This window comes from Anopheles marshallii, chromosome 3 (assembly GCF_943734725.1).
Source record: "Anopheles marshallii chromosome 3, idAnoMarsDA_429_01, whole genome shotgun sequence".
In the NCBI taxonomy this organism is placed as follows: domain Eukaryota; kingdom Metazoa; phylum Arthropoda; class Insecta; order Diptera; family Culicidae; genus Anopheles; species Anopheles marshallii.
This window is the reverse complement of record NC_071327.1, coordinates 55,477,287-55,501,344: the sequence shown is the minus strand read 5'-3', so window position 1 is coordinate 55,501,344 and position 24,058 is coordinate 55,477,287. Positions and strand designations below refer to the sequence as shown.

The window sequence follows — 24,058 nt, the reverse complement described above, 5'->3', positions numbered from 1 at the left end:
AAATCATGATACAATCATCATACACAAACAACTAATGCTTTGCATGGTTTGTATTTCAGAGTAAAAATGGCTCGTGGTCATCAGAAGATCCAGTCGCAGCAGAAAGCGCAAGAAAAGGCCGCCAAGATGAAGAAACAGCAAGGCCATGGTTTGAGCGATCAGATGAAGGCGGCCCAGAAAGCGCTCGTGTTCTCCTGTGCGGTCTGCAAATCACAGATGCCTGATCCGAAAACGTACAAGCAACACTTTGAAAACAAGCATCCAAAGTCAGAGCTGCCTGCTGAGTTGGCGGATGTGTAACAGGACGTGACAGGACCGACCCATATCCGAGAAGTTCGATTCCGTGAATTGCTTCAACGATGATACTTTTTTCTACTAGTTCAGCGGCATGTAAATCTTAAGTTCATTGGAGCTTTTGCTCCTTCTTGCAACAGACAGTCCTTTTCAGTTGTTTCCGATGGATGTCCAGAATTGTGTTTCTTTCACGATGACTGGTGTATATAAATGGAATCGTTGAATTCCAATCGGGCGTTGTTCTAGAAAACACTTTTCGGAACGCTTTCCATATTACCTGACCGATGAGAGTATTAAATAAAGATTAATCATATACACAACCATACGAATTGGTTCTACGCTGTTCATTTCGGGACATTGCCAAACTTCTTTGTACATAGGAAAGTTATTCAAAAAATGTCAACGGCTTTATTAGTTTACTTTATCGTTACATTATCAAAGAGTTGCTGTTCAGAATAATAAAGAATGGTGGTAGCCTGCCTGTATCCTAGAGAACCGAACAGAAGCATGCCTTTTGCCCTAACGATGCGTGCATTAAATTCTCTACTTAATTTCGGGCTCGAAATCAAACTGATTGAAGACGACAAACAATGCCTGTGTGCGGTTGGTTAGAACTGGAGGGACATAGTTCACCTAAACAAAGAATGCTTTGCCTTCGCAACCTGCGGCACTCTTTGGATAGTGGTACTGCGTACATGGACGCGACGCGCAATAGTAACAGCTGGCGTTCCTTAGACATCTTTCAGGTCCGCAGGGAGATCGTTTTTGGGATGCTTGTTTTCAAAGTGTTGCTTGTACGTTTTCGGATCAGGCATCTGTGATTTGCAGACCGCACAGGAGAACACGAGCGCTTTCTGGGCCGCCTTCATCTGATCGCTCAAACCATGGCCTTGCTGTTTCTTCATCTTGGCGGCCTTTTCTTGCGCTTTCTGCTGCGATTGGATCTTCTGGTGTCCGCGCGCCATTGCTGCAATGAAAGGGAAAACGTATGCAATCCGGTTAGAGTGTGTATCGTTTCGCTAGTGCTGGAGATCGGTGGTGGGAGACGCAATTTCGAGAACACCTCCGATATGTGTATGGATTGTGTCATGGTTTTCCCAAGCATCGTGTTTGCTGGTTTACGGCCCACTACTGGAGTTTGGCGTGGGTTTCCTATGTTCACTGTTTGCTATTAGACGACTTTATGCGATAAATACTTACTCTTTCGTTAGGAAGTGCGTTTTAGTAACTAGTTTTGGGGGAAATAAACGGAATATGTACAAAGTCGTGTGCTTGGCATGCAAAATTTTCTCTCTGAATTTCGTGACAGCCACACAGGCTTATTTTGACGGCATCGTTGTTGTATGCTTCCGTTTATACGGAATGTTCCGATGCTCTGAACCAAGGGTGTCGAACATGTTGTGTGTTGAGTTTAAACTTAAATTTAATTAAGCACGACACGATCGGTATCAAATTTCATTTGGGTCCGTACAGTGACTGCCGACTCAGTTTTGGGTAATTGAAGAACATTGAAATCCAGAAATAACCTAGAACCTAGACGTTTCAGGTTGTTGTTCGAAAGAGAAAAAGGAAGCAATACAAAAGCCAATTTACTGTATTAAGCCTCGATCGGTGTTTAGAGAAAGGTTGAGCAAACAACGTGATTCACAGAGAAACACTAACGAGGATATCTCGTGGAATTGTAGTTATCTTCATGGAAACATTGGGTATGTATGCTACACCGCAGGACAGAGTTTCGTCTGTTTATGTCCCAAACTGTAAACGTCTAAAATTGTGCATTATTTGTTTTTAGTACAACTTTTTGTATTGGGAGCTTAATCTTCTTACCTTAAAAAAGAAATTGTAGAAAATTACCTTACCTGGATGGATCAACTCGGAATATTTATAGGCGTTTCAGAGGGTCGCGGTGCTCACTGTGCACTATGGTATAATCGACCGTTACACAATTTTTTTCCCATCGTCATTTTGTGAAGAAAAGAATCGTTTTCACGTAGGGATCAATCCGACCGATCAGAATCCGCCTTGAGATCGATCCTTCGAATTCTTTTCGAATCTATCTTCTATCCTTAAAAATGTTTTGTTTAGATTTAAGAAAATAATCATTTATGGGGAATAATATAATTCAAGTAATAAATCACAAGGATCTCAATTCCAGATATGGATCCGGATCTCGAAAGATTTGCATATGGAGTCTTGTTTTTAATCCAATTCCAAATTCGGACTTCCAGACGATCCTAGATTTGAATCTAATCCCTGAATGCAATCCGAATCCCAATGCCCAACACTACTCACAACACCTGTGGTGCGATCGCAAGTCGGACAACGTTTCATCAATCGTGTAACGTTGTTCCAAGCGTAGAGATTTGAATCTATCGGTGCGAAGTTTTTGTCGATTTCTGCCGTACGCAAAACGTGGTCTAACAACAATGGACGTTGTAACAAATAGTGACTGTCCGCTTTCATCGATTATTGATGGGCCAGTCGATCAGCAGTGTGTGGCCGATTTTTTAGAAACATCGACTATTGAAACCGCCCTGGAATTCGAATCACTTCAAGGTCAATCACCACTAGTTCGTTGCATACAAAGCGGTGTGAGTCATCTTGATACGGTGCGATGTATGCTGAATAGTGGATTGTACGATTGCGAAACAATTGATAGCACCGGACGAGCAGCGCTAGCTAGCTTGGCATTCGAATGTAGAGATAATAAATTGCACATTAAACGCATCTTAGATGTGGTGGTGAACGGTGTTGATCAGGCAACGGCTTGCTATAAGCTGCTGAAGCTAAACTCTCTAGAGCTGTTCAAGACGTATGTCGAAGATCAAGACGAAGAACAAATGTTCCAGAGCATAGCGACTGCTATAATACATTTGAATGCTAGGCGGATTCCCCTACTAGAGCTACGGTTGTATGTAGGGTGGAAACTAGCGGACTATGGGTACCGGAAGCTGACGGGCAATTGGACGGATGGGAAAACATTAGACGACTGGAAGAGTTGCATTCAAGTGATAAGCGATTGCTGGAATGATATAATCAAGCATAATTACGCTAGTAACGATGCCGTGGACGATCGATTTATGCATCGTTTGCGCATGATACACAACCAACTGTATTTTCTAAAGTTCAAAAAATTCCTCGAGCACCTGCCGATATGGGAGACGGTATTTTGCGTGGCAATATTCATGAATACCTATGACGAACCCAACAATTATCGCTTCTATCGCCTCATGATAAGCAAAGGAACTGTGATTAAATGCTTGGGGCCGATTGTTTCTGCGCTGGAACGGGTGAAAGATGAGCTGGCGAAGATCGAACCGGAGATAAGTAGGTTCGTGACAGATGTGATGCATAACGATAGCAAATATGATGCATTGTTCGATGAGATGGTGGCAGCACTAGAAGCGTCGAATATCAAGAATAAAAAGTACATGGCGTCCAACTTTCGTGAAAAGCAAGCTAGCGGACAGTGCGCCAAGCACGAGCTGGCCAAAGAGGTGGCGAAGGTGTTCAAGCGTGCGGAAACAAGCTATTGCGATACGAAGATGGTTGAAATCAGAGCGTTGGAGAGTAGGGACGCGTTGATTAGCAAGATAAAAACCCGGCTGGATCGCGTTGTTCATCCGGAGAATGTGTGCAATCGATTAATGGCGGAAATGCGGCAGAACGTCCCCACCGATACGATCGTGGCCAGCATCATTGCGGGCGAAACGTTCAATTTCAACGATCTGTCGCTAGCTCCCGGCGTAATGGAAGCGATCGGGCAATGCTACAGCCAAATGAAACCATTCTATTCGCTGGTAAAGATACACAAGTGTATATCGATTTTTGCAAGAGCCGACACAACAAATATGAGTCGTTTTACAGCTTGCGCCAAGCGTTTGCTAACCGTTATCGGAGAGGCAATCAACAATACTAAAAACACTCCAAATATGCCCGACACCCGCGTGGAGGCAGCAGTGCAACGGATGCTTATGTATCAGTTCAAAACCATCAACAACTGGCACCGGAACACGTACACGCACGAGCTATCAAGGGCCAGGCTGGAGGTTAAGGAGGACACGGAGCGGCAACTGTTAAAGCAAATGCCTCAGCATTTGGGGCTTATTGGCTTGATGCTCGAGCTATTGCTAATTGCCATAGGTGCTGACATTCGTCACTCCTTCTACGGTATGCTGTATCGATGCGAGACACTAGAATCGCTGCGCGCACTGCTCATCTACGTCGGCGAGACGGATGTTTTGCGTGCGGCGGAAGAAGACTGGTGGGATGACGTACTGCAGTATTATAAACAAGCCGGTGCACTATTGCAGCAGGTGCGTCAGCAACCAGTTGGGCAGACGTCTCAATTTGCACAGGTGGAGCGTTCGTTTAACATGCAACTGTCCATAATTGAAGAGCTTAAAGAAATGGTCGCGATTGAGGCAGAGTTTAACTACGAGAGTGTACGAAAAACTTGCACCAGCTGTAACAATTTGGCCACGATTAAAAGCCTGCTATCGTGGAAGCTAGATTCGTACGACCCTACAGACACACTCGAACGAATGTGCAATTCGTGGGATGCCGATATTTCGAATCTGTCGCACATTGCATGGGAAAATCCACAACTGCTGCAGCTGAATCCGCTAGCCGCATCGACAACGCTCACGAGACTGCAAAAAGCATTATTATCGGTGGGTCAGTATAACTATGCGCACCATACGCGCAAGCTGATCGAAACCCTCGGTTGCGTAGAGCTGCACTCGGTGAACGAAACAGAATGGCAAGAGTTGAACCGGAAGCTGGTTCCCTACTATCAGAACGTGTTTCAACTGGATATAAAGTGGAAAGAGTTGAAAGCGTTTTGCGTGAAACGCGACAACGCAAAACCGTGGAACAGTGCGCGCGAGCATGAACTACGGCAGCGGGATCAACAGGAGCTGCAGCAAATGTTTGACGAACGGCGTAAAACATTACGGTCGGTTCTCGTGCAGTGCGGAATACGTACGGTGGGTGATCTGATCACCAAGCTTCTAACCATTCCATCCGACGCTTTGGCGGCGATGGAGTACGTGCAGGTGGAGCTGTGCCAAATGTTGCTCGCCGTGAAGTACTTCGGCGATAACTTCGAAGCACTCAAACACTCCATACCGATGATACAGGGTAAAAGCTACCGAAACTATCTGGCACACGACGCCCTGTCGTACGACATACTGACGTGCAGTGGTGAGGAAAAGTGTGTGATAAATGCATTCATTTTTGCTCGCACATCGGTTCGTTTGTTTGCTGAACGTCCAGCGGTGCCGTCGATGTTCTTCCCGCCTCAGGAGGACACGAAACGGTGGATAGACCAGCAGCAGGAGCTGCGTGCCGCATTCGTATCGGGTGATGTGAGACGAATTCATGCGCTGATGATGGCGGGAGCCGAAATTAGGGGTCTCTATTACGGGTCGCCGGATATTCGCTACCATCCAACAACGCGCCTTTCGATAACAAATTTGGTAGAATGGTTAGGTCAGGTCAGTCCAAACGTTGTTGCACTGTTGAAACGTTACTTTCCTACCTTTGAAGCGAACTACCGCAACCCACAACGGAGACTTACGAGCGCACTGTACCGGGGAAACCTTGAAGAAGCATTTGAAATGAGCAAGTACAACGAACTACCGGATTTACTCTTAGTCTGGCCCAACCTGCCGCTAGAAAGTTTACGCCAAAGGTGCCAAGGCAGAGGATGGCAAGCTGTGCTAAAGGAGTTGCTTGACCACGGAAACGAACAGTGCGCCCGGCAGGTGATAAAGGACTCCGCAAGTGTAATCGCCACTCAGGCTGACGGTAATCTGATGAATGAACTTCTGCATCATGCAATGTTGCGCGGTATGTACCAAACCGCAAGCCTTTTGTTGTCGCAAATGCGCTGTCGTATGGCCCCGAAGACTGTGGAGCTCGCGATCGTCGTGCACTGGAACGATTTTTTCAAACATGACGCAGTGAAACCTGCACTGGCCGATGATAGCAACCTGCAGCTGTTGCTGACTGCCGCGGTGCAGGTGTCCAACTATGAGGTAATGGGATATTTTTTAAATCGCGAAACCAGCGGAACCATCTCGGCGCTGTGGGTATGCTATGTGGCAGCGGCTTGCTATGGAAATGCTGGTGTTTTGGAAAATTTGCTCGAACACTACCCGCCAGGAATGGATGGCACTTTACTAACCGTTCCACTCTATCGCGCCACCACAAACAATTACTGGGACTGTGTGCGTTTGCTATTGGACAATAATGCTGCTGCCGATGTTATCTTCCACGACAGAAATGGCGATAAGTGTTGCACGTTGCTGATGCTCATCCGGCTCGATAGGATAGATCTCATCCGGTGCATTAGGAGCATAAACTGCTCAGCGTTTTGCAGCCCGTCCATAGACCATCCGTTTTCCGTAGCGTCGGATTACGACACCTTATCGGAGGAAATGATCGAAGCAATCAAATCATTAGGGTTCAGCTGTCTCGACACCCCAAAGATTCTGCATGCCACGGTTGAAGAAGGGTTCGGACATCCTCTTTGGAGGGAAATATGGGAGCAAATCGACGGGTTTATTTCGCATCCCGGCACAGAGCTCACCGATCCGGTCAGGCTACTGGCGAATGTGCTGTACCGTTGGCGATGGATCGCATTCATTGAAATGCCTTATGATGGCAAAACTGCATTAGGCTGTGCAGTGGCAGCAGACGATGAGCTGAAAGTTTTGCACGAATTGCTAACGCGTGCTCGTTTGATGCGAACATTGGCAGGCGATGGGCTGGTGCTTGGTGATTTAGCTATCAGAAATGGTTCGACGACTGTGTGGTTCGGTGGTAACGACCAATACCATGCACAACACTTTACGAGGGGTTGTGATGAAATCATCGCTTTGGTAGGCACACTACGTCAACAAAAACCTGAGCCCCAGTGGCAAGATTATCCGATCGACATCGGTGAGTTGTCTATTCTGTTCGCTACACCCGACGGAGCAAATGGACATCTTAACACCGGCAGCAATCTGCAAATGCGAGACACTACCTCTTTGGTTGAAAATTTACACGATTTGCTGACGATCTCGCATGCGTTATTTGCTCAACAGTCCACAGTATATGCGACGGTATCGACGAGCACCCGTACCGTACATTTCTTGCGAACTGAAGGTTGGTGCTGTGCGTACGATGTATTCCCGCTGTGTAGTGCACTAGATCTGTCCCACACGATGAATGCACGATTAGGGAGAGGAAATACAGTGCTGTTCAATGCTATCATGTACGATTGCGAACTTGCATCCATAAAACTGCTAGTGGATAAGGGTGCGAACCCGTTGCTAGCGGACAATAATGGAAATACAGCCATAGCGGCCGCGATAGAGCATAAAAGTGATCCTGCGTTTGCTCTCTACCTGATGGAAGCTTGTATTGCAAAGGATTTTCGTGATGCACATGGATGTGGTCTGGCGGAAATGGTGGACGAGTCCGGCCGAAACAGGTTTCTACATTTGGCAGATGCCTGCGGTCATCAAACGGCAGCTCAGTTTCTTCACCGTCTGGAAAGTCGAATGCACCAATAGAGAGCGGAAAGGTTGGTTTTGACGCAGCATCATCAGCATGCACTTAACGATCGTAATTGATAGGCTGATTTTGACCGCACCCGACTTAATACCGTTTTGTAACACGCTTTTTGTTTTAGTTACCGTAGCAGACCATTTTCATGCAGGATTTACTCCCAGCACTGCAAAGCGTTGGATCGATGGGGTAGATTTCCTGCCAGGCGGACGTAGAAAATATATTATATATAATATTTCACCAGGTTTTGCGAACGAACAAAGGGGCATAAGGGATAGAAAATACGAAGTGGGGAACAGCAGGTTGCTGCCAACTTTTTATATAACGTTATCTGCCATTTAACTTAAGAAGATAGGCTAGTTTATGGCACTTGCACAAGTTGATATTGATGTAACACATCGAAAATTATTCTTTAAGCCGAAAACTTGCTTTAAGTTTAAGTTTAAGTTAAGTAAGTTCTTAAGGTACACGCTGTTAATTCCGTCAAATGTGAAAACGTAACGATCGAATAGGAAGGTTCAGCTTCGACTATACAGTAGGTTGAATGCAAACGCCGAACGTACGGTAGTTTTTGACGGAATTATTTATTATCGGCGGGTATCATGGAATATATTTGCTGTAGTGTGGGATCGTAAGATGACTAGTAGTATATTGCGTGGATAATGAGTTGAACTTACCTAAAATTGGTTAACTACAGCTCATATCAACCACTAATCAGATCTTCACTATACGGCAGATCTTGGAGAAGATGGCGGAGCAGTAGTAACACTCTTTTCATTTCTTCATCGACTTCAAGGCCGCATGCGAAAGAATAGCCAGGGTAAAAATATACGACGCATTGAACTCTTTTGGAATCTCGGTCAAACTTACCAGACTAGTACGAATGACAATGGCCAACGTCACATGCCAGGTGATAGTGGATGGAAAACTCTGAGAGCCCTTTGCTACCACCGAGGGTTTGTGCCAAGGAGCTGGAGGGTTAGCGTATCTACTCTTTAACCTAGATAAGGTCATCCGAGACTCGGAGGGGAAAACTTCGGAGACCATCATTTATAAGTAAATCCAGAGCTTGGCATACTGCGATGATATATGACATCATCTGCATCTCACTGCTTACCAAAGAATTGAGCGGGAGGCGGAAGTCCTCGGGTTGGAAGTCCTCGGGAATAACGAGGTAAAACTTAATTTGTTGGTAGCACAGATAGGTGAGTGCAAATTCAAAGTCGTCCAAAATTTCACCTACCTCAGGGCAAGGGACTGCACCGAAAACGACATTGGTGTTGAGATACGCGTTAAGTGCTGGCTGCAAACCAGACTGAGGAAACTTCGCTACTGAAAATAGCTGTCGCGACGAACGAAGCTGAGACTACATAGAAGTTACGCGCCTCTGAAACAGAGACTATATCTAAAACTCATGAAATCCTTTCGCGTTCGCGAGAAAGATACTCAGAATTATTGTTGGTCCAGTATATGTGGAAGGACACATGGGAGAGCTGCTACATTTACGAGCTCTTTGAGCTGTATGGTCAGGCTCTGGTGGGCTGGTCACGTCATGACAATTACACCGGACGATCCAGACCGCAATGTCGTTTTAGGTCGCCCACATGAACAGAGGATGCTTGGTAAGCCCAAATTGAGATGGAATGATGGCGTTTCGCCGTCCGCCAGAAAGGCCAGGATAATGGATTACCGGACGACGGTGTTCGATCACGTAACGGTTGTAGCGACTGATAAGAAGAAAACTACAAAAATGGAATAGAACTGAATCGAACATACTATCGCATATCTTAAGGTACGTACTTATAACTCAACCTGTCTGATGAGTTTTACATATTTAGCAGTAATGAACAATAAACCAAACAATGATTGTATCTCAGATATCCCAGCACCTAGTTCTGGTTACTTTGTTGGGTAAATATTTATTAAATATAACATCCGATTTCTGGGACGGAGACATGGTACGGGCATCGTATAACAGATAAAAATATGTAACTTTCGTTGTTTTAAATAAGACCTCGTGTACATAAGCGTTCAGTTAGCAATCATATCTTCGTGCACCAGCTCCGGGCAGACCCGAACTGGCAATTCTACATACTATGCAATCATATGCTAAACCTAGCAACAGTTGGCGCTGTCCGTCGCGTGGGGTCGTGTTCACCTCAAACGACAAAACTTTGATTATTATCACAAAACTCGTAAATATTGTCCACAAACTCAACCGACTCGTTCACGGATGAGTTTCCCGATTTGCGCTTCGATGACGCGCGCTGTGCGAGACTGTGGCGTGATCCTGCCGCCGGTGCATGGGTGAAGCTCGTGTCTGCGCTGAGCGCTTCCGCTTCGTCCACCGAACCGGTACGGAAGTGTGTCGTCATGCCGTACCGCTGTTCCTGCGGTGGTCGATCGTTCGGCGGATGTTTGTATGGAGCCCGGTAGCACTGGCCGGCTTCCTGTGCTTCCAGCAGCGCGCGTAGGTTATCGATCAGCGGGGACTTTTCTTCGATTTCCATCTTTGTTTCCAGCAGCTGCTGCTCGATGTCGATAATCTCCTTGGCGCAACGATCGATCGATTGCTGCAGTCGCTCGACGTGAAAATCTAGCCCAATGTGCGAGCGGTAGATTTGATTCTCGGCATGGAATTTGGCACTCTTCAGCTTCAACCGTCGCAGCAACTCTTCCTCCTGCTCGAGCAGATGCTGCATCTCCGCCATCTTGGTCGCGATCTCCTGCCGGATGAGGTCGAACCGGAACGAGGTACGGTTAAAGGTGCCCCGGCGCAGCTCGCACTGGTCATCCGACTCGAAGTCGTCCACCGGTGGGGTGAAGTCTTGCTCGTGCTCCGCCTCATCGTCATCGTTGTCGTTTACCAGCTCGACCAGCTCCTGGTCACGATCGGCAGAACGCCTCCCACCGCTAGATGACGCCACACCATCGTCCTCCGACAGGGCATACTCCAGGTCGCGTCTTCTGCTCTGATGGTGACAGCGCAGCGAATCGTACCGACGCTTGGACCGATGGTACTTCTGCTGGCGTTTCGCGGTGTCACTGGCTGTGGATGGTTCCTCCTCCTGTTCCGGTTCCTCCTTTTCCGCCAGCTCATCCAGCTCATCCACATCCTTGGTGTACCGGTCGATCTCCACCATCGAACCAAAGTTTGGCCGCTTCGGCAGTGTGTCCCGCCGGCTGTGAGCGTGGTTGTTGGTGAAGATACCACTGTCACTGTCGGACGTGTGGTCAATAACTAGCAACAGTTCGTCCTCGTTTGCCTTCGCCCCATCCGCCAGCGTATCGGACGATTCGAACAGGACGTTCTTCAGCACCCGTCCTGCCCTTTCCTCCGTCCGCTTACCACCCGCTCCGGCGGACGTTGTTTTGCGTGCGGAAAAGAGCAACTTGCCGGGGAATGTACTGCGACGCACCTTGGCATCTTTGGCGTCACGCTCGTGCGACACCGTTACCAGCGGTTCACCGTCCACCGACAGGTCGGACAGATTGTTCGTGGCCGCATCGTGCAGGAAGTTCTCCATGATCAGATGCTTGCCGCAGTTTTTGCGCACGTACTTGCGGAACTTTTCCTGCTGCCGTTTCTCCGTCGACTTTTGACTGGTGAAGGAAGGTGAAGGAAGGGAACAAACGTAGAAAAAGCGTAAATATTTCGAACCTTTTTGCCAACCGGTTTGCCACCATGACCTTACCTGATTTGCGAGAGATGATTCTGGATGGCTTCACCTTGCTTGAGCACCTTGCGCATCATGCGATTAATGAGTCCGATTTTTTCCTTTTGCTTTTTCGATTTGATTTCCTGCGGAGTTGGGAAAGGAAGTAACGTGAAAGAAGGTTGATGAATGAATGCGCACCCTCAGAAGCTATCCATCATGGTCGAACGAGCGGTTTTGATACGAGGCAACAGGGTTTAGGTCCCATTCTGCGATCGCTAGCTTTTATGGCTCGCTTTTACTTACCTTGCCGCCGGTACCTTTGTCCAGGTGAGTTTTATTTATTTTCAAGCGGAACTGCACCTGTAGCAAAGAGGAGAAAGCGAAAGAAGGGCAAAACGGAATGTATAGCGGCATATAAAATGTTAGCAGCGCTGGTAGATGTGGTGTTTTAATGAGTAACATACAATGAGGTACGAGTTTTTTAGTTCTAAATTAGCAGAGTTCTCTGCGAGACGTTTGGCAATGCTTGCGTTCTTCTGGCAGCTAGCACTAGAAAGCTTCTGAGGCTCTCTCACGCAACATCTTTGGATGATAATTTTTGTGGGTGTACTAGTACCGAACAAAACCACTCTGCATAGCCCATAAATGGCGTCATTTACAGGATTACATCCGTAGTGGCATTAGTCCGGTAACCGGGACACTGGGTATGAGCTCGTAGCTTACCTCGTTTTTGGCGTCGCCCCACGCGTTCCAGATCGACAGGATTCGTGTGTCGCCAGTCAGGACCTGTTCGACCTCACGCCATCGTTCTATTATCACGTAATCGCTCACGTCACGCGACACTGCGACATCTGCGCAAATACCGTTGGCAAACGCGTGCGCCAACGAGCAACGGCCGGGCACGGGGAAGTGACGCAGGGTGGGAAGAGCGAAGAAGAATGGTGTAATTAAAATTCTAATGAATCATGTTCGCAATGGACATGTTTGGGGCGGGAAAAAAGAAAATAAACCCCGGGACAAACTTCCTACCTTCCGGACCATAATTTCCGTTCTGGATTTCGTCGTCGATCAGTGCCCGGATAATGTTGCTGCACGTGGTCGTACCGTTGATGCCGGACACGAACCGTGCCTCGCCCCGGATCCAGATCGGTATTTCAATGTCGGTGGCGGAAGGATCCGGTTCGGTTGACGTTTGCGGAGTTCCATCATTCGGGGGCTCCGGTGTACCGTCGTATGCGTCGTCCGTGTCGTCGGTTCCGTTGCTGTCGGTTTCGAGGCTTTCGGCGTATTGCTTTACATCGTGTGTGTGGCTATGGTAGGGAATCGATTTGAGCTGCAAATGTAGAAAATACGGATTTGTAATAGTATTAGTATACCTTGATTAGAAATCGGAGTAGGATAGAGTTTTAACATGCGCATGTATTGCGTGTTATAATAGTCAACTAAACGAAGGATGATTGCTTGAACCCAGTTTTTGGAAAAGGATTAGAAAATGGATCTAGTTATGAACGAGAATTTATTCAAATCCCTGTCAGAAATTATGAATACAGAAACTGTGAGAAGTATTCAGCATGCATACTTAATTCCCCAATTTCGGGTCCTTTTTGTCAAATCCTTGGAACAAAACACTGGAATATATATGCTCATCACGAAAATTTTCCAATGGATTGTATTTTAGACGTAAGTTCCAGAAAGAACGAAACATGTTCTCAAAAATCCTTGAGATTTGCGAGAATTTCGACTAACTTGTGAAGTTCAATATTCTGTCTAATTATTGCATACTTTTGGGCGTTTGCAACCATCCGATGGTTTGTTAGTCATGATATATGAAGATTCTTAGTACTTGCAGTACTAAAACTGTTTCGGAGTAAGTTTTGTTGCTTGCTATGATCTGATTCTAAGAAAATTATTAGAATATTGCTCAGGAAATACTTTTTTACTGTAAACTTTGAAAACCACATTTATTTTAATTGCATATGAACCTAATGGACCAGACATGAAATTGAGAGTCCTCCAAGAAAGTTAGACAGAAGAGAGGGATATAAGAGCCAAGGTTCCATTTGCCACTGTCTGTTTGCCAATAGCATCTCCAATGGATACCAAACCGAAAGTCAGACGGTAGCGTGTTATCCAGCACATTGGCTAGAAGGTGATCAGCTCCATGTTACGCGAGCTGGAGCAGTTTTTTATTGGCTTGTATTGATCAAACAAGGTAATACTATTTCCCAGAATAGTTTACCCCGTTCCTTCTTGTTCAACCCGACAGCCCTCTTACTTTCACTAAATGCCACATCGACATTACCGTGCTTGTACTTGTGCAAGGATAATTCCGAAAGGCTCACAGTATACCTGCATAATAGCAGTAGTACAAGCGCATCCAACGGCTTCTAATAATGGCACATGTTTCAGGTGAAGGGGAGATAAATTATAGACTCGCTTGGGAGGGAATCACGCAAACTCACCAGCTCGCGCTTCACGGTGCCTCGGCCGGTGCCACACGTTCGCGGGCCGCCCGGTTCCGGTAACGTCTCACATCCTGACCAGCCGGCCGGCAGCGATTGCAACTCCCGGTCCGCAATCACTCCGCCCGCTCGGAAACTTCCTTCCCTCGACGTGGATGCAACGTTGCCTGCCGATGTCGTCGTGCTCTTGGTGGTGGTGGTGGTGGTACATTTGGCTCCAGCAACGTCATTGCTGGTGTTGGTGGTAGGTTTCGTGCTTAGCGTTTGCTTCCCGTCCGCGGTATCTCCATCGAGCGAGCTCGTAGCAAACGGACCACCCTCACTGTCCTCGGCACGGGATGGTTGGTGGTTTTGGCGCTGGTGGGTGTTACGGTGGTGGTGGTGATGGTGATGATGGTGATGATGATGATGGTTCCGTGGCGGTAGGATGGGGCTGAAGTTGCTCAGCTCCTCGGCCGAGGTGGGCACGGTTGCGGACCCGGCAGAATCGTTGTGAATCAGGGTCGAGTTTTGGGGTGCCATGCTTTTTGTTTTTTGCTGCGCTGCACTTATCGCACACTCCGTCCTTGCTGTGCTGGTTGAAGGTTCATGCGGATCGAAAGAAAGAGTGAAAAGGCAGCTGGTGAATATTTGATCGATAAAACATGGTCGGTTTCCGCTGCAAACAGCGGATTGTAAGTGTTATTTCGTAATCGTACGAGAATGTGCTGTCGTAAATGGTTGCATCCAGTAGGGATGGGTTTTGTTTTCTTGGAAGAAATTCAAATTTGTTATTTTGCTGGTTGGCAATACTACATTCATTTTCTTTGGATGCATTATGTAATGGAAGGATTGTTGTCGTGAGAAAGTTTAATTTCAGGACAATTATGTTGAGTTAAGCCCAATTGACCTTATAGAGGTTCGATACGAAACATTTCCCCTGTTCAGGATTTTTATTTTCTAAGTAAAAGCAAATGACTTAAAATTTATAACATAATACTGTATATAACGTTATATACAACTTATGTTTCTTATCTTTTCAGCCAATTACATACCAGCATTTGACATTAAAATCTATTTCTATTGCTTATCCCTTTAGGGGAAAATCGAGTCGGAAAAATAACCATCCAAAATGTCAAAAATGTGATAAAATGATTATAGTCAACCTTAAGAATATGTTTTGAGCGCAAAATTCGAAGAAAATAACGCATAACATATTTTGTCCTCTCGAGTTCCAAAGATGGTCAAATGGAAAAACCGTGCAGATTTTGATTTCGTTCCTCTGTGATGTAATGATTTAAATAATATTGTTAGAATCAATTTTCACTGATAAAGTTGTGCACGATCATTAATGCATTCAGTAAAGATCATTAATGAAGCGAGCTGAAAATTGTGTGCCAATTTAATCGCAGCGGTTAATTGCTTTCTCCCCAAAACATCACGCCAAGCTTTAGATCAATTTGACTGTCTAAAGATGAAGCACGTCTAATTTGCATCAACGCCCCAGTGTCTGTGTGTGTGCGAACACTGATTTATGGCAAGCGAAAGTTTCCCGATTTTCCCGATTTCCCATTTCGATATGAAAACTCTTTTTTCTTGCAAATGTTTTTTGTTTCGTTAAGCGGACGATTAGCGGGAAATGTGGCCTGCGTATTAGGGCGGTCGGGACGGATGGGTGGATGAGTTTATCATTTTCCTTTATTTCCACGAACCGGGGGCAGCGTGCACTTTTGTTTAGCTAGGCTAATTTGTTTGATTAATGGTTTTCGCGAAACGTACACGCTGTGCCGCATTCCCGGCAGCGATCGGTGCGAAAGTTTTCGCGTATTGTTCGTGTTTGCTTTAATTGACCCGAACCACGCCCGATCGCTGATAAGTGTGCCACCCCGCCTTTTCATCTCCGGTGTCGATAAGGAAGTGGCAAAAATTGCATCCATTTCCGGACCAGTGTCCTAATGTAAGCAATTATGGGGGTACAATTATATGCCGCTGCGCGGAATGAGTTTTTAAAGGTTGGAAGACAAATTTGGCACAATTATGATTTGCATAATGCACCGACCCGGAACGATCACCGACACTTGATCGTGTGCATTTTCTCTCGCTCATCTAACGCACTTAGCGGCGTGCTGAATATTGAAGTTTGCCATACAGATCAAGTTTTCATTCGACTGTAGCGTGACAATTTTGCGCCTTTTTTCATGCAACGACAACGCAAGCGAACCCGGTTGGCGAATTTATGTACGCAGTCACTGTAGCATGGTGCCGGGTTGAAGCAAACGCGGACATATTGTTGCAGTGATTTTCTGTTCGTGTTTCGTTCTTTTTAATGCAAATGATGATTTTGTGTGTGTGTGCAAAATTATTTCTTTGTTCGTTATGTTGTGTTCTTTATTCTATTTGAATGGAGTTAAAACTGCCGAGTGTGGTTGTTTATTGTATCTGTCAGAGTTTTTATATTTATTAAATGCTGAGTGTCATCAGAGCATTATAAAGGAAAGCTAGTTTTTTTTTCGATTTACATAAACAGAAACTTTTAATTTCTTATTGGTTACTTTAAATGTTTTATTTTGATTTTAGTATTGAAAATAAATATTTAATTCTATTACAGGGATTCATCTCAACGATCACCAAACCATCTCTCGGATTACTAGAAAAAGAATCCTCGAAAGCCTCGTTTATGCATTAAATTTTATTTCCTTTCCTAGGTTCCCATGGGCCGCGATCGGATGTTACCCGCTCGTAGCACTATTTAGTGCGATTAATCCATTCGAATCCCGCTGACTTCCGCTGACACAGAAACCCATTAGTCAAACAATTGTGAGGCAAACACATCGGACCATCGGTCTGGCAAATATCGGACGTAGTAAAACGAACGATGTGCAGAAAAAAAAACAACAATACCGGCGTGCGTATGTTTCTATTTTGCTTCGACTTCCGTACCGTGCGCAGTTTCGTTAGTTGATTGCTTTCCATTACATTTGTTCGCCAATCTTCACCCGGCCACGTTTAAGATGGTGTAGGTTTACGCGTGGAAGAAGAGATCGCTAGGGGGTGAAACGGTTTGAAAACAAACCCTCCAAACCAGGGTAATAAAGTGCAGTTACACGCATTGCAATGGTTAAGAGGTTTTTGGGCCGAAGTTTCGGGCTTAAGCAGTCTGTTTAAGTATGTTTTAGGCTTGCTATTTGGATCACATTTTAAGGCTGTTGGAGGGGAAAAATATAAATATAGATTTTCCATTAGATAATTTTCTATTTATCCATTCGGAAAATGTAAACTAAAAAAAAGCCTTCGCCATTTTCGGTTCGATCGTTTTGCATTGCAAATCAAAAGGAAAGTTGCGTGGTTGTTTGATTACATTGTGGAGGACTGTGTGGGTGGCCATGAAAACCAAAAACGTAAAAAAAAATCACACCACAAACAAACACACGCAGATCTGCAGCTAGTGCTGGGAAGGAAATGGCCGCACCAAAGGGAGCTCAATAAAACATATGTTCCGCTCTGGTTGGACTGTTGAATCATTTGGCTGGACGCGATGCCACCTGTCGAGTGTGCACGGTGCCAGTACATGGCGTTGGCAAAGATAATACGAGAACAAAGGCTTGCACCGCATGGTTAAAGTGATAGTTCCTGCTTCACTTCGCAGCTCCGCATTATCGGACCCAAGCCGCTTCAACCGCCAGTGGGGCTATTAATCGCGCCACTAAAAGAAAAGCTTAATGTAACGATCGATCACACAAGCGCTCGCATCGTTTTCATTTCAGCGCTCGCACAGTGGACGCGGACAATCGTAAAGCAGATGTTGCACCGTGGTTGTTTGATTTAGATGTACAAACGAGATGAGGCCGCACCACCTCGGGTGATGATGCACATTTCGAGCTAAATAAATCACCAGTTTTGTAGGGGAAAAATGGAAACTAGTAAATTAGAGAGGAAAAAAAAAATAGTGAAGGCCGGTTGATTGTTGTGGGGTTGGATTCGATTTGACACGACGATCGAGGCAAGGAGCGCATTGGCAAAGGTGTTAACTCATGATACAATTAAGGCCTCGACAGAGGGCAAACATTTTTTCGCCGGGTAATATCCAATTCGGAGACGCCACACCAACAAAACTCCGAGATGAGCTGGCGCGAATTCAATTTCTCTCACGCGATCGAAGTTTAGGCGGCCACACGCCCAGTCAGGAGTTGGAGCCGGGATTTTTTTTTCTCATTTCACTAGAAGTTAATTCGTAATGTTGTGTAAGTAACGTTTTGGAATTGGGAGGCGTACGGAAATCGATTCGTCAAACGAGCGAACACGGTTGCAAGCGCCTGATCAGCCTGATGATGAGCTGTTTTGTTATTTGATGGAATTGTTTGGAAGTCGTTTATATACCGGGGAGGGCCTATTGAGATGCCGACCGAAAGCGATGTTAAATAGAATGTAATTTAATACATTGGAATCGCTTACACGATGAGGTGGAAGACGATTGAGATGGTTAATTATATGAATTCGTAATACAAAATGCTGTGAAGAAGGTGGAATATTTTTTAACTGCATTTTGAAGAGAAGTATTCGATGCTTGAGAGATTTCAAAGATCATCTATGATTTAGTTAAAAAATATTTGAATTGTTTGTAAAAAAGAGAATTTGCCAGAGCACGCCTCAAAAAAACAAAAAATTTAAAACAAAAGACTTAAATGACCGCTATTGCTAACACGGCTAAAACAAGCGACGAACCCTCCATCCATGTTTTGAACAATGTAATAAACATGTTGCCTACAAATGGGCACATTTTTTTACACTTGCCGTACCGGCCGCTGTAACACGACACAGTTGTTTTGTAAAAATTTCTCTCAATTACTCATAAGCTCACCGGCTTACGCAAGCTTGGGAGCAGCTTCAGCAGTGCTGGAAGGGTGATAAAAATGTATAAAAGTATAAAACCACCATTAAGTCCACACCCGCCCTGTAATCAGCGGCCGCACACACCCGGCTACGTTTATATTAACCTGCGTGCGCTAGCCGTTTCGCAACTATTTACACAATAAATTAAAAAGAAATAGGTGTATTGTTTTATAAGAGCAGCAGTTGTGGTAATTGAAGATAAGATTATGGAGATGGGAGAACGAAAAAAGGGTTGCGGCTGATATTCGGTATTTTGCCTTTCTAAATCATCCGTCACATTTAGCATCGTGCAGGCAAAAACCGAATGACTAATGGAATTAAAATTATATCGTACCGCTTGGCATACCAGCAGCGCTTGGGCAATAACTAATATTTGATTACACCTTCAACTGTACAGGGGTTTTGCTTGATTCGCGAAAGGAGGAGGTGGCCCTCGGTCCCTATAAATCACGTCCAATTAGAAGACGTCTTCACCGTCAGGTTTGTCTCCATCGGCATTTTGATGCATTTGCGTTGGGTCGATGGAGCAATGCGGTAGTCCGAAATTACCAAGGGCCGCATGGACAGATTTTAATGGTCATTACGGGAAGTCGGTCGAGAAATCGTCGTTGGGAGGGCAGACCAAACAAAAAAAAAAGCTCCACACCATCTGCCCTTAAGCACAGCCGCACGGTTCATTTAAGACTGAAGACGATGGAAACTATAAATTTAAACCGGTTGGGCAAAGTTTTCCATCCAGCATTATCCGCATTTGCTGGCAGAGTTTGCGTAAACTCTCGTCCGATCCACTTTCATCTTCAATTCACCCTAATTAGATGGTGCCCTTTTTAGTCTGGCAAAGAGCCGTTAGACCTCTTCCCCCCAAAAGGTGAGAATTGTTTTCGAAAACCGTTTCGGTTTCACTCGAAAATTTTTCCGATCGCCTTAATGGGGAAGAAAAAAATAACATTAAAAAAATGGATGAGCAACATTGTTTTTGCTTCACAAATCGTTACATCTGCACAGGGGCAAACAAACAAATTAAACAAAAAAGTGCATCTCTCTACTCCCATGAACGCATGGCGATCAATAATAAAGTGGTAGTGCATTAGGGGAGCATGTTGCGTCACGTTATCGTCATTTGCCAAAGATGCCTTTCGCGTTTCGCTGACACACAACGAAAGGGAAAAGGTATATTTGCACGTGAAAAGAATATCGTTCGGATAATTGTTTCTGGTAGGCTGAAAAAATACTGATAATCGACAACAGTGTGGCGCACGCGTGATCATGAATACCGTTTCACACCTTTTCGTGGGTAATGTGGGCTTTTGCCTTTTGTCTTTCGTCATGTTGCACTCTGCCAACCCTTGGTCGATCGTTTGTTTCGTTGCACGGGAAAAGCACTGCAACCCTTTGAAAAAAGGCTGGTAAACCCACCCAGCAAAGTGGCCCAGGGTGCGTTTGTGGATGAAAGGTGAAATTCTACCGATCATCTTTAACGCTCCACCATCGCCGCGATCGCCGTTCGCCCGTTTGCGCCATCCAAGCGTGCACGTAATCAGGCCACTATTGTTTCATGTCCAGGAAAACGGTGAACAACTGTTTGTGCGCATTGCTCATCGTAATCAGATCACAAATTAGTTTGTGATCTTTTTCTTTGCCCATTTTCAGCTGCCCGTGGTCACGCCCCACAGCCGAAGGGACCGAAGACTTTTTCCAGCTATCATTAGGGTTAGCTGTCATTGTGGAGACACCTTGACAGACAGTACGCATTTGTCCATTGTTTCTTGGTGGTGACTTTCTGGTTGGGCTGCTGGTGGCCTTACTTTTATTTTTATATGCTGCTTTCATTCGGTTAAAGATCACCCGCTGTGGTGATCCACTTCATGCAACCATGCGGGTGGTAAAATGTAAACCAGTAGTCGGGAATGTGTATTGTTTTGTCACTCTGGAACATCTGGGCGTATCTGGTGTAGCCTTTTTGTCATCGGAATTTGTTTCCCCTCGGTTTTTGCCACATCTCCCATTCACCATTGAGAAAATTCACGATTGTTTCTCTGATCTCCCTTGCGCGTTTCTTCGAGACGGTGGTGGGCTTGTGTCTGTTTTGTTGATGTGTGATTTCTTCGCCTACAGTTGATACGATTCTGCAACGGTGTTAATCATTCGCTCCGACATTATTATTTGTCCCGTGCGCGATGGAAAACTGCCCCGGGGGGGCATCATGCGAGTCGTATCATGCTGATCGTCGAGCCCCGTTCGCATCAGGCGCTCATTTTCTGCATTTTCACCTGTCGTGGGCATGGGCGTTCGTAGCTTTCCCAGCGATGCGAGCGTGCAACAATCCGGGGCTTGGTAATTACGGGGTGATATCGAAACGTACCCACCAGCTGGGCACATTCAACACGTTAAGCTGTTTATAGTCAAAGCGCGTAAATATATGGGGCAAATTGTTGTAAAAAAAAGCACAGCATTAGCATTGCAAATAGTTTGTGGTGCGCAGGGAGATTGGTTTTGGTTTTTATTGAGATGTTTTTTTTTGTATGATTTCAAAGACAATCGTTTTCTATCGAGAAGCAGTGGATTTGTGTATAGAGAGAGCGTCAAATTTAGTATTTTAGCTTTTGATCAATGATGCTGTTACCATATGCTTTGCAAAAATAGACTGATTTAAGCGGATACGAGCTCCCTGCCACATAATGAATTATGTTTTTTGCCTATCATATAGTGGACAAACAAAATTTGCCAACGTTGTGAGCTGTAGCCTGTAACTGCCATTTCTAAAACAATGTGTTTTAAGCTTTATCAACTGCAGGAGTCACACCGAACCGAAGAAATATTACATGCTGATGTCATTACACATACAGTGAATCCAAAAACTACTTGTCTATCTGTACATGTCACACTAAAAAAATCAAATCACGGATGTTGTGGAGTCTCAGTCACATTTTCAGTTGCCTAATTCAAGAATAACATCTTTCAATAAAATAATAACGTTTAAGAAAAGACAACACACTAAGATTTGACTTCTGCGTTCTCTAATCAACTTGAGAAGGCCCCTTAGTATCGTAATATGTTCCCCATTGAAAATTGATCGATGGTACTGGAGTATGTAGCCAGGCAATCTTCAGGAATATTTTAATGTTCCAAAAATAAAAAAAAGCGTTCAAAGAAGATTGAGTCCGAAACGTATCCTGTGTAACGACCATTTTAGTAAACTCGATGACACGAGGATTACTAGTAGGGATAGTTTCACACTGAAATTCAACAAAGTATTGGATCCTTTTTCTCTTATAAATAGCACGTCGAAAGTCATGTAGATGGACACTCTTTGCATTTAATAAAGCTGATCTATGAGGTACAATGTATTTTCCCCAATGTAAAGAAATGCAAGAAAGTCAAACAAAAGTCTAATTCAGGCATTACCAAAAAAATACATGACCCAAAACTGCTTCAGAATCCTTGGAGGTCTAAACAATCGGCCAAACTATCAATCACATCTGACCAGCAGGAAGGAAACGAATGAAGATTCTGATGAAATATTGTCTTTTGAATGGTATAGAATAACGTTTTACCGAAGATTGTCAGCCCTTCGCTTATATAGAGCTGATCAAATTGTATTTACATTTTTTTATACGTCGGAGTAGACTTCCTACACCTGGCTTACTGGACCTATTTTACCAATAGATTGTCAATAATACTGATGGGCGAAAGGACCGTAGAAGATGTCACTGTAAAATGATTACTGACTGATCGCCACTCACACTAATGGGATTGTCAGAGTTGAACATTTCCTGTTGGTTTCTAATCTTGGCTGGATGAAAAGCTCAGTAAAACTTGATATGAAAATTCTTTGATATAATTGATTGTAATAGTAAAGAGCTAATTAATTTTTCACGCAGTTTGTATAGATCGTAGAGGAAAAAATAACAAATCTTTGGAAATATAATGTTTGACACTCTTAGACATAAGTATGAAACATACAATCTACTCTACCTCAGCGATGCACTTTAACTTCCATTTTTAAGATTGAAAACGCTTCAACACACACGTTACACCTTGCGCTTCCTTTTACGCCTTGATTCTAGGGCTGTTTATGACATTCGTACGAGTTGGATACAGTTTGTTAAGTATCTCCCCTTCTTTCATGTTAATTCATTCGGTTCCATTGTTTTGTTCTAAACGGGCGAGTCCCGGGCGAGTTCTGATGACGATGTGGCACCAAATCTGAACGATGGCACGAAAAGATCCACAGAACGATATGGTACGATCACTGTGAATTCTCCCAGTGCCAAGGTCCATAATTGGTCACGGTAGTTTACACATGTTCACGGTTCAACCGGTTGCCGGTGGGTCCCGGGTGGTTTTATTTAGTTTCTGTTTTTATTATGCGCGTAGTAGTAGCTTTTTTGTGTTTTTTTTCCCTTCCGGAAAGCTTATGGGCGTATGGGGTGGTAACCCATTTTTATGGTGGTGAAGGTTTATGATTTTGCATGTGGAAAAAAAATGGCTCGGCTTGCTGTCCTGTTCACCGCACCAGCTATTATTCGAATTATAAACTATTACGACAGTTCCCCTTGTTATCGTAATGCTTTCGGTTATGTTACAGCTGAATTCTATTTTGAGCTGGCTTACGGGCAATTGTGCGAATCGGAATGGTTTGTACTTTGGTTTTGAGAACAGCTCAACTCGTCGCTTGAATGTAAAACGAACACGAGCTCATTCATGTCCTTTGATTACTGTCCTAATGGTTTAAAGGTGGTAGCATTTAATTCAAGACACCATCCAAGCGATGCGTGTATTAGCAACATGAAACTCCCGCTCTCGTTCGTGTGGAATCAGCTGCGTCATTATTAACACCATCACTAGCGCTAACTTACGAACGGATGAGCGAAACGTAAAAAAAAGGGGGAAAAACCGAGGAGTGTTGATGGCACGGTTGAGTTAGAAAATGACGGGCAGCAAAAGGTGAAATGTGTCATAAAAATAAATGAAGGTCCACGCGGGGATGGGGTGCGCCACCCAACGCAGGACGTGAAAATCGGGAAGTTGAAGAAAAACTAGGGCGCGGTTGGCAGGACTCTACCATTTGTCGGTTCGTGTCGTGCGATTCGATTAGAAAATGGTTGGTGTGCTAGTTGTTCTGCTCCCGGGGACCAACGCCAACCGTGCCCGGCGACGTCGACGATCCACACCGAAGACACACGGTGGGCACGTAGAAGAGAGAGAAAGTGA

The 24,058-nt window shown here is 44.9% G+C and overlaps 4 protein-coding genes across 4 annotated transcripts; 2 read left to right on the top strand and 2 right to left on the bottom strand.

Annotated features, from left to right (window-relative positions):
- Nucleotides 1–66: 66 nt before the first annotated feature.
- LOC128713463 (zinc finger protein 706-like) lies at nucleotides 67–300 on the top strand. Its single transcript, XM_053808324.1, has one exon. The coding sequence runs from the start codon at nucleotides 67–69 to the stop codon at nucleotides 298–300; it is 234 nt and encodes a 77-aa protein (XP_053664299.1).
- A 725-nt stretch (nucleotides 301–1,025) lies between these two features.
- LOC128711650 (zinc finger protein 706-like) lies at nucleotides 1,026–1,259 on the bottom strand. Its single transcript, XM_053806533.1, has one exon. It carries the CDS (start codon nucleotides 1,257–1,259, stop codon nucleotides 1,026–1,028), a length of 234 nt encoding a protein of 77 aa, XP_053662508.1.
- A 1,461-nt stretch (nucleotides 1,260–2,720) lies between these two features.
- LOC128712856 (uncharacterized) lies at nucleotides 2,721–7,859 on the top strand. Its single transcript, XM_053807725.1, has 2 exons — nucleotides 2,721–3,035; nucleotides 3,105–7,859. The coding sequence occupies exons 1-2, from the start codon at nucleotides 2,721–2,723 to the stop codon at nucleotides 7,857–7,859; spliced, it is 5,070 nt and encodes a 1,689-aa protein (XP_053663700.1).
- A 2,154-nt stretch (nucleotides 7,860–10,013) lies between these two features.
- On the bottom strand, nucleotides 10,014–14,497 carry LOC128714428 (uncharacterized). The gene is made up of 6 exons (XM_053809303.1): nucleotides 13,976–14,497; nucleotides 12,543–12,846; nucleotides 12,237–12,364; nucleotides 11,817–11,873; nucleotides 11,550–11,656; nucleotides 10,014–11,457 (listed from the first exon to the last, which is right to left on the bottom strand). The coding sequence occupies exons 1-6, from the start codon at nucleotides 14,495–14,497 to the stop codon at nucleotides 10,014–10,016; spliced, it is 2,562 nt and encodes an 853-aa protein (XP_053665278.1).
- Nucleotides 14,498–24,058: the final 9,561 nt, after the last annotated feature.

Coding starts and splice junctions, on each gene's coding strand:
- LOC128713463 (XM_053808324.1), top strand. CDS start 67: ATGGCTCGTGGTCATCAGAAGATCCAGTCGCAGCAGAAAGCGCAAGAA.
- LOC128711650 (XM_053806533.1), bottom strand. CDS start 1,259: ATGGCGCGCGGACACCAGAAGATCCAATCGCAGCAGAAAGCGCAAGAA.
- LOC128714428 (XM_053809303.1), bottom strand. CDS start 14,497: ATGGCACCCCAAAACTCGACCCTGATTCACAACGATTCTGCCGGGTCC. Junction 12,847..13,975: donor GCACCGTGAAGCGCGAGCTG/GTGAGTTTGCGT, acceptor CTACATTTGCAG/CTCAAATCGATTCCCTACCA. Junction 12,365..12,542: donor CGGAAATTATGGTCCGGAAG/GTAGGAAGTTTG, acceptor GTATTTGCGCAG/ATGTCGCAGTGTCGCGTGAC.
- LOC128712856 (XM_053807725.1), top strand. CDS start 2,721: ATGGACGTTGTAACAAATAGTGACTGTCCGCTTTCATCGATTATTGAT. Junction 3,036..3,104: donor AACGCATCTTAGATGTGGTG/GTGAACGGTGTT, acceptor GAGCTGTTCAAG/ACGTATGTCGAAGATCAAGA.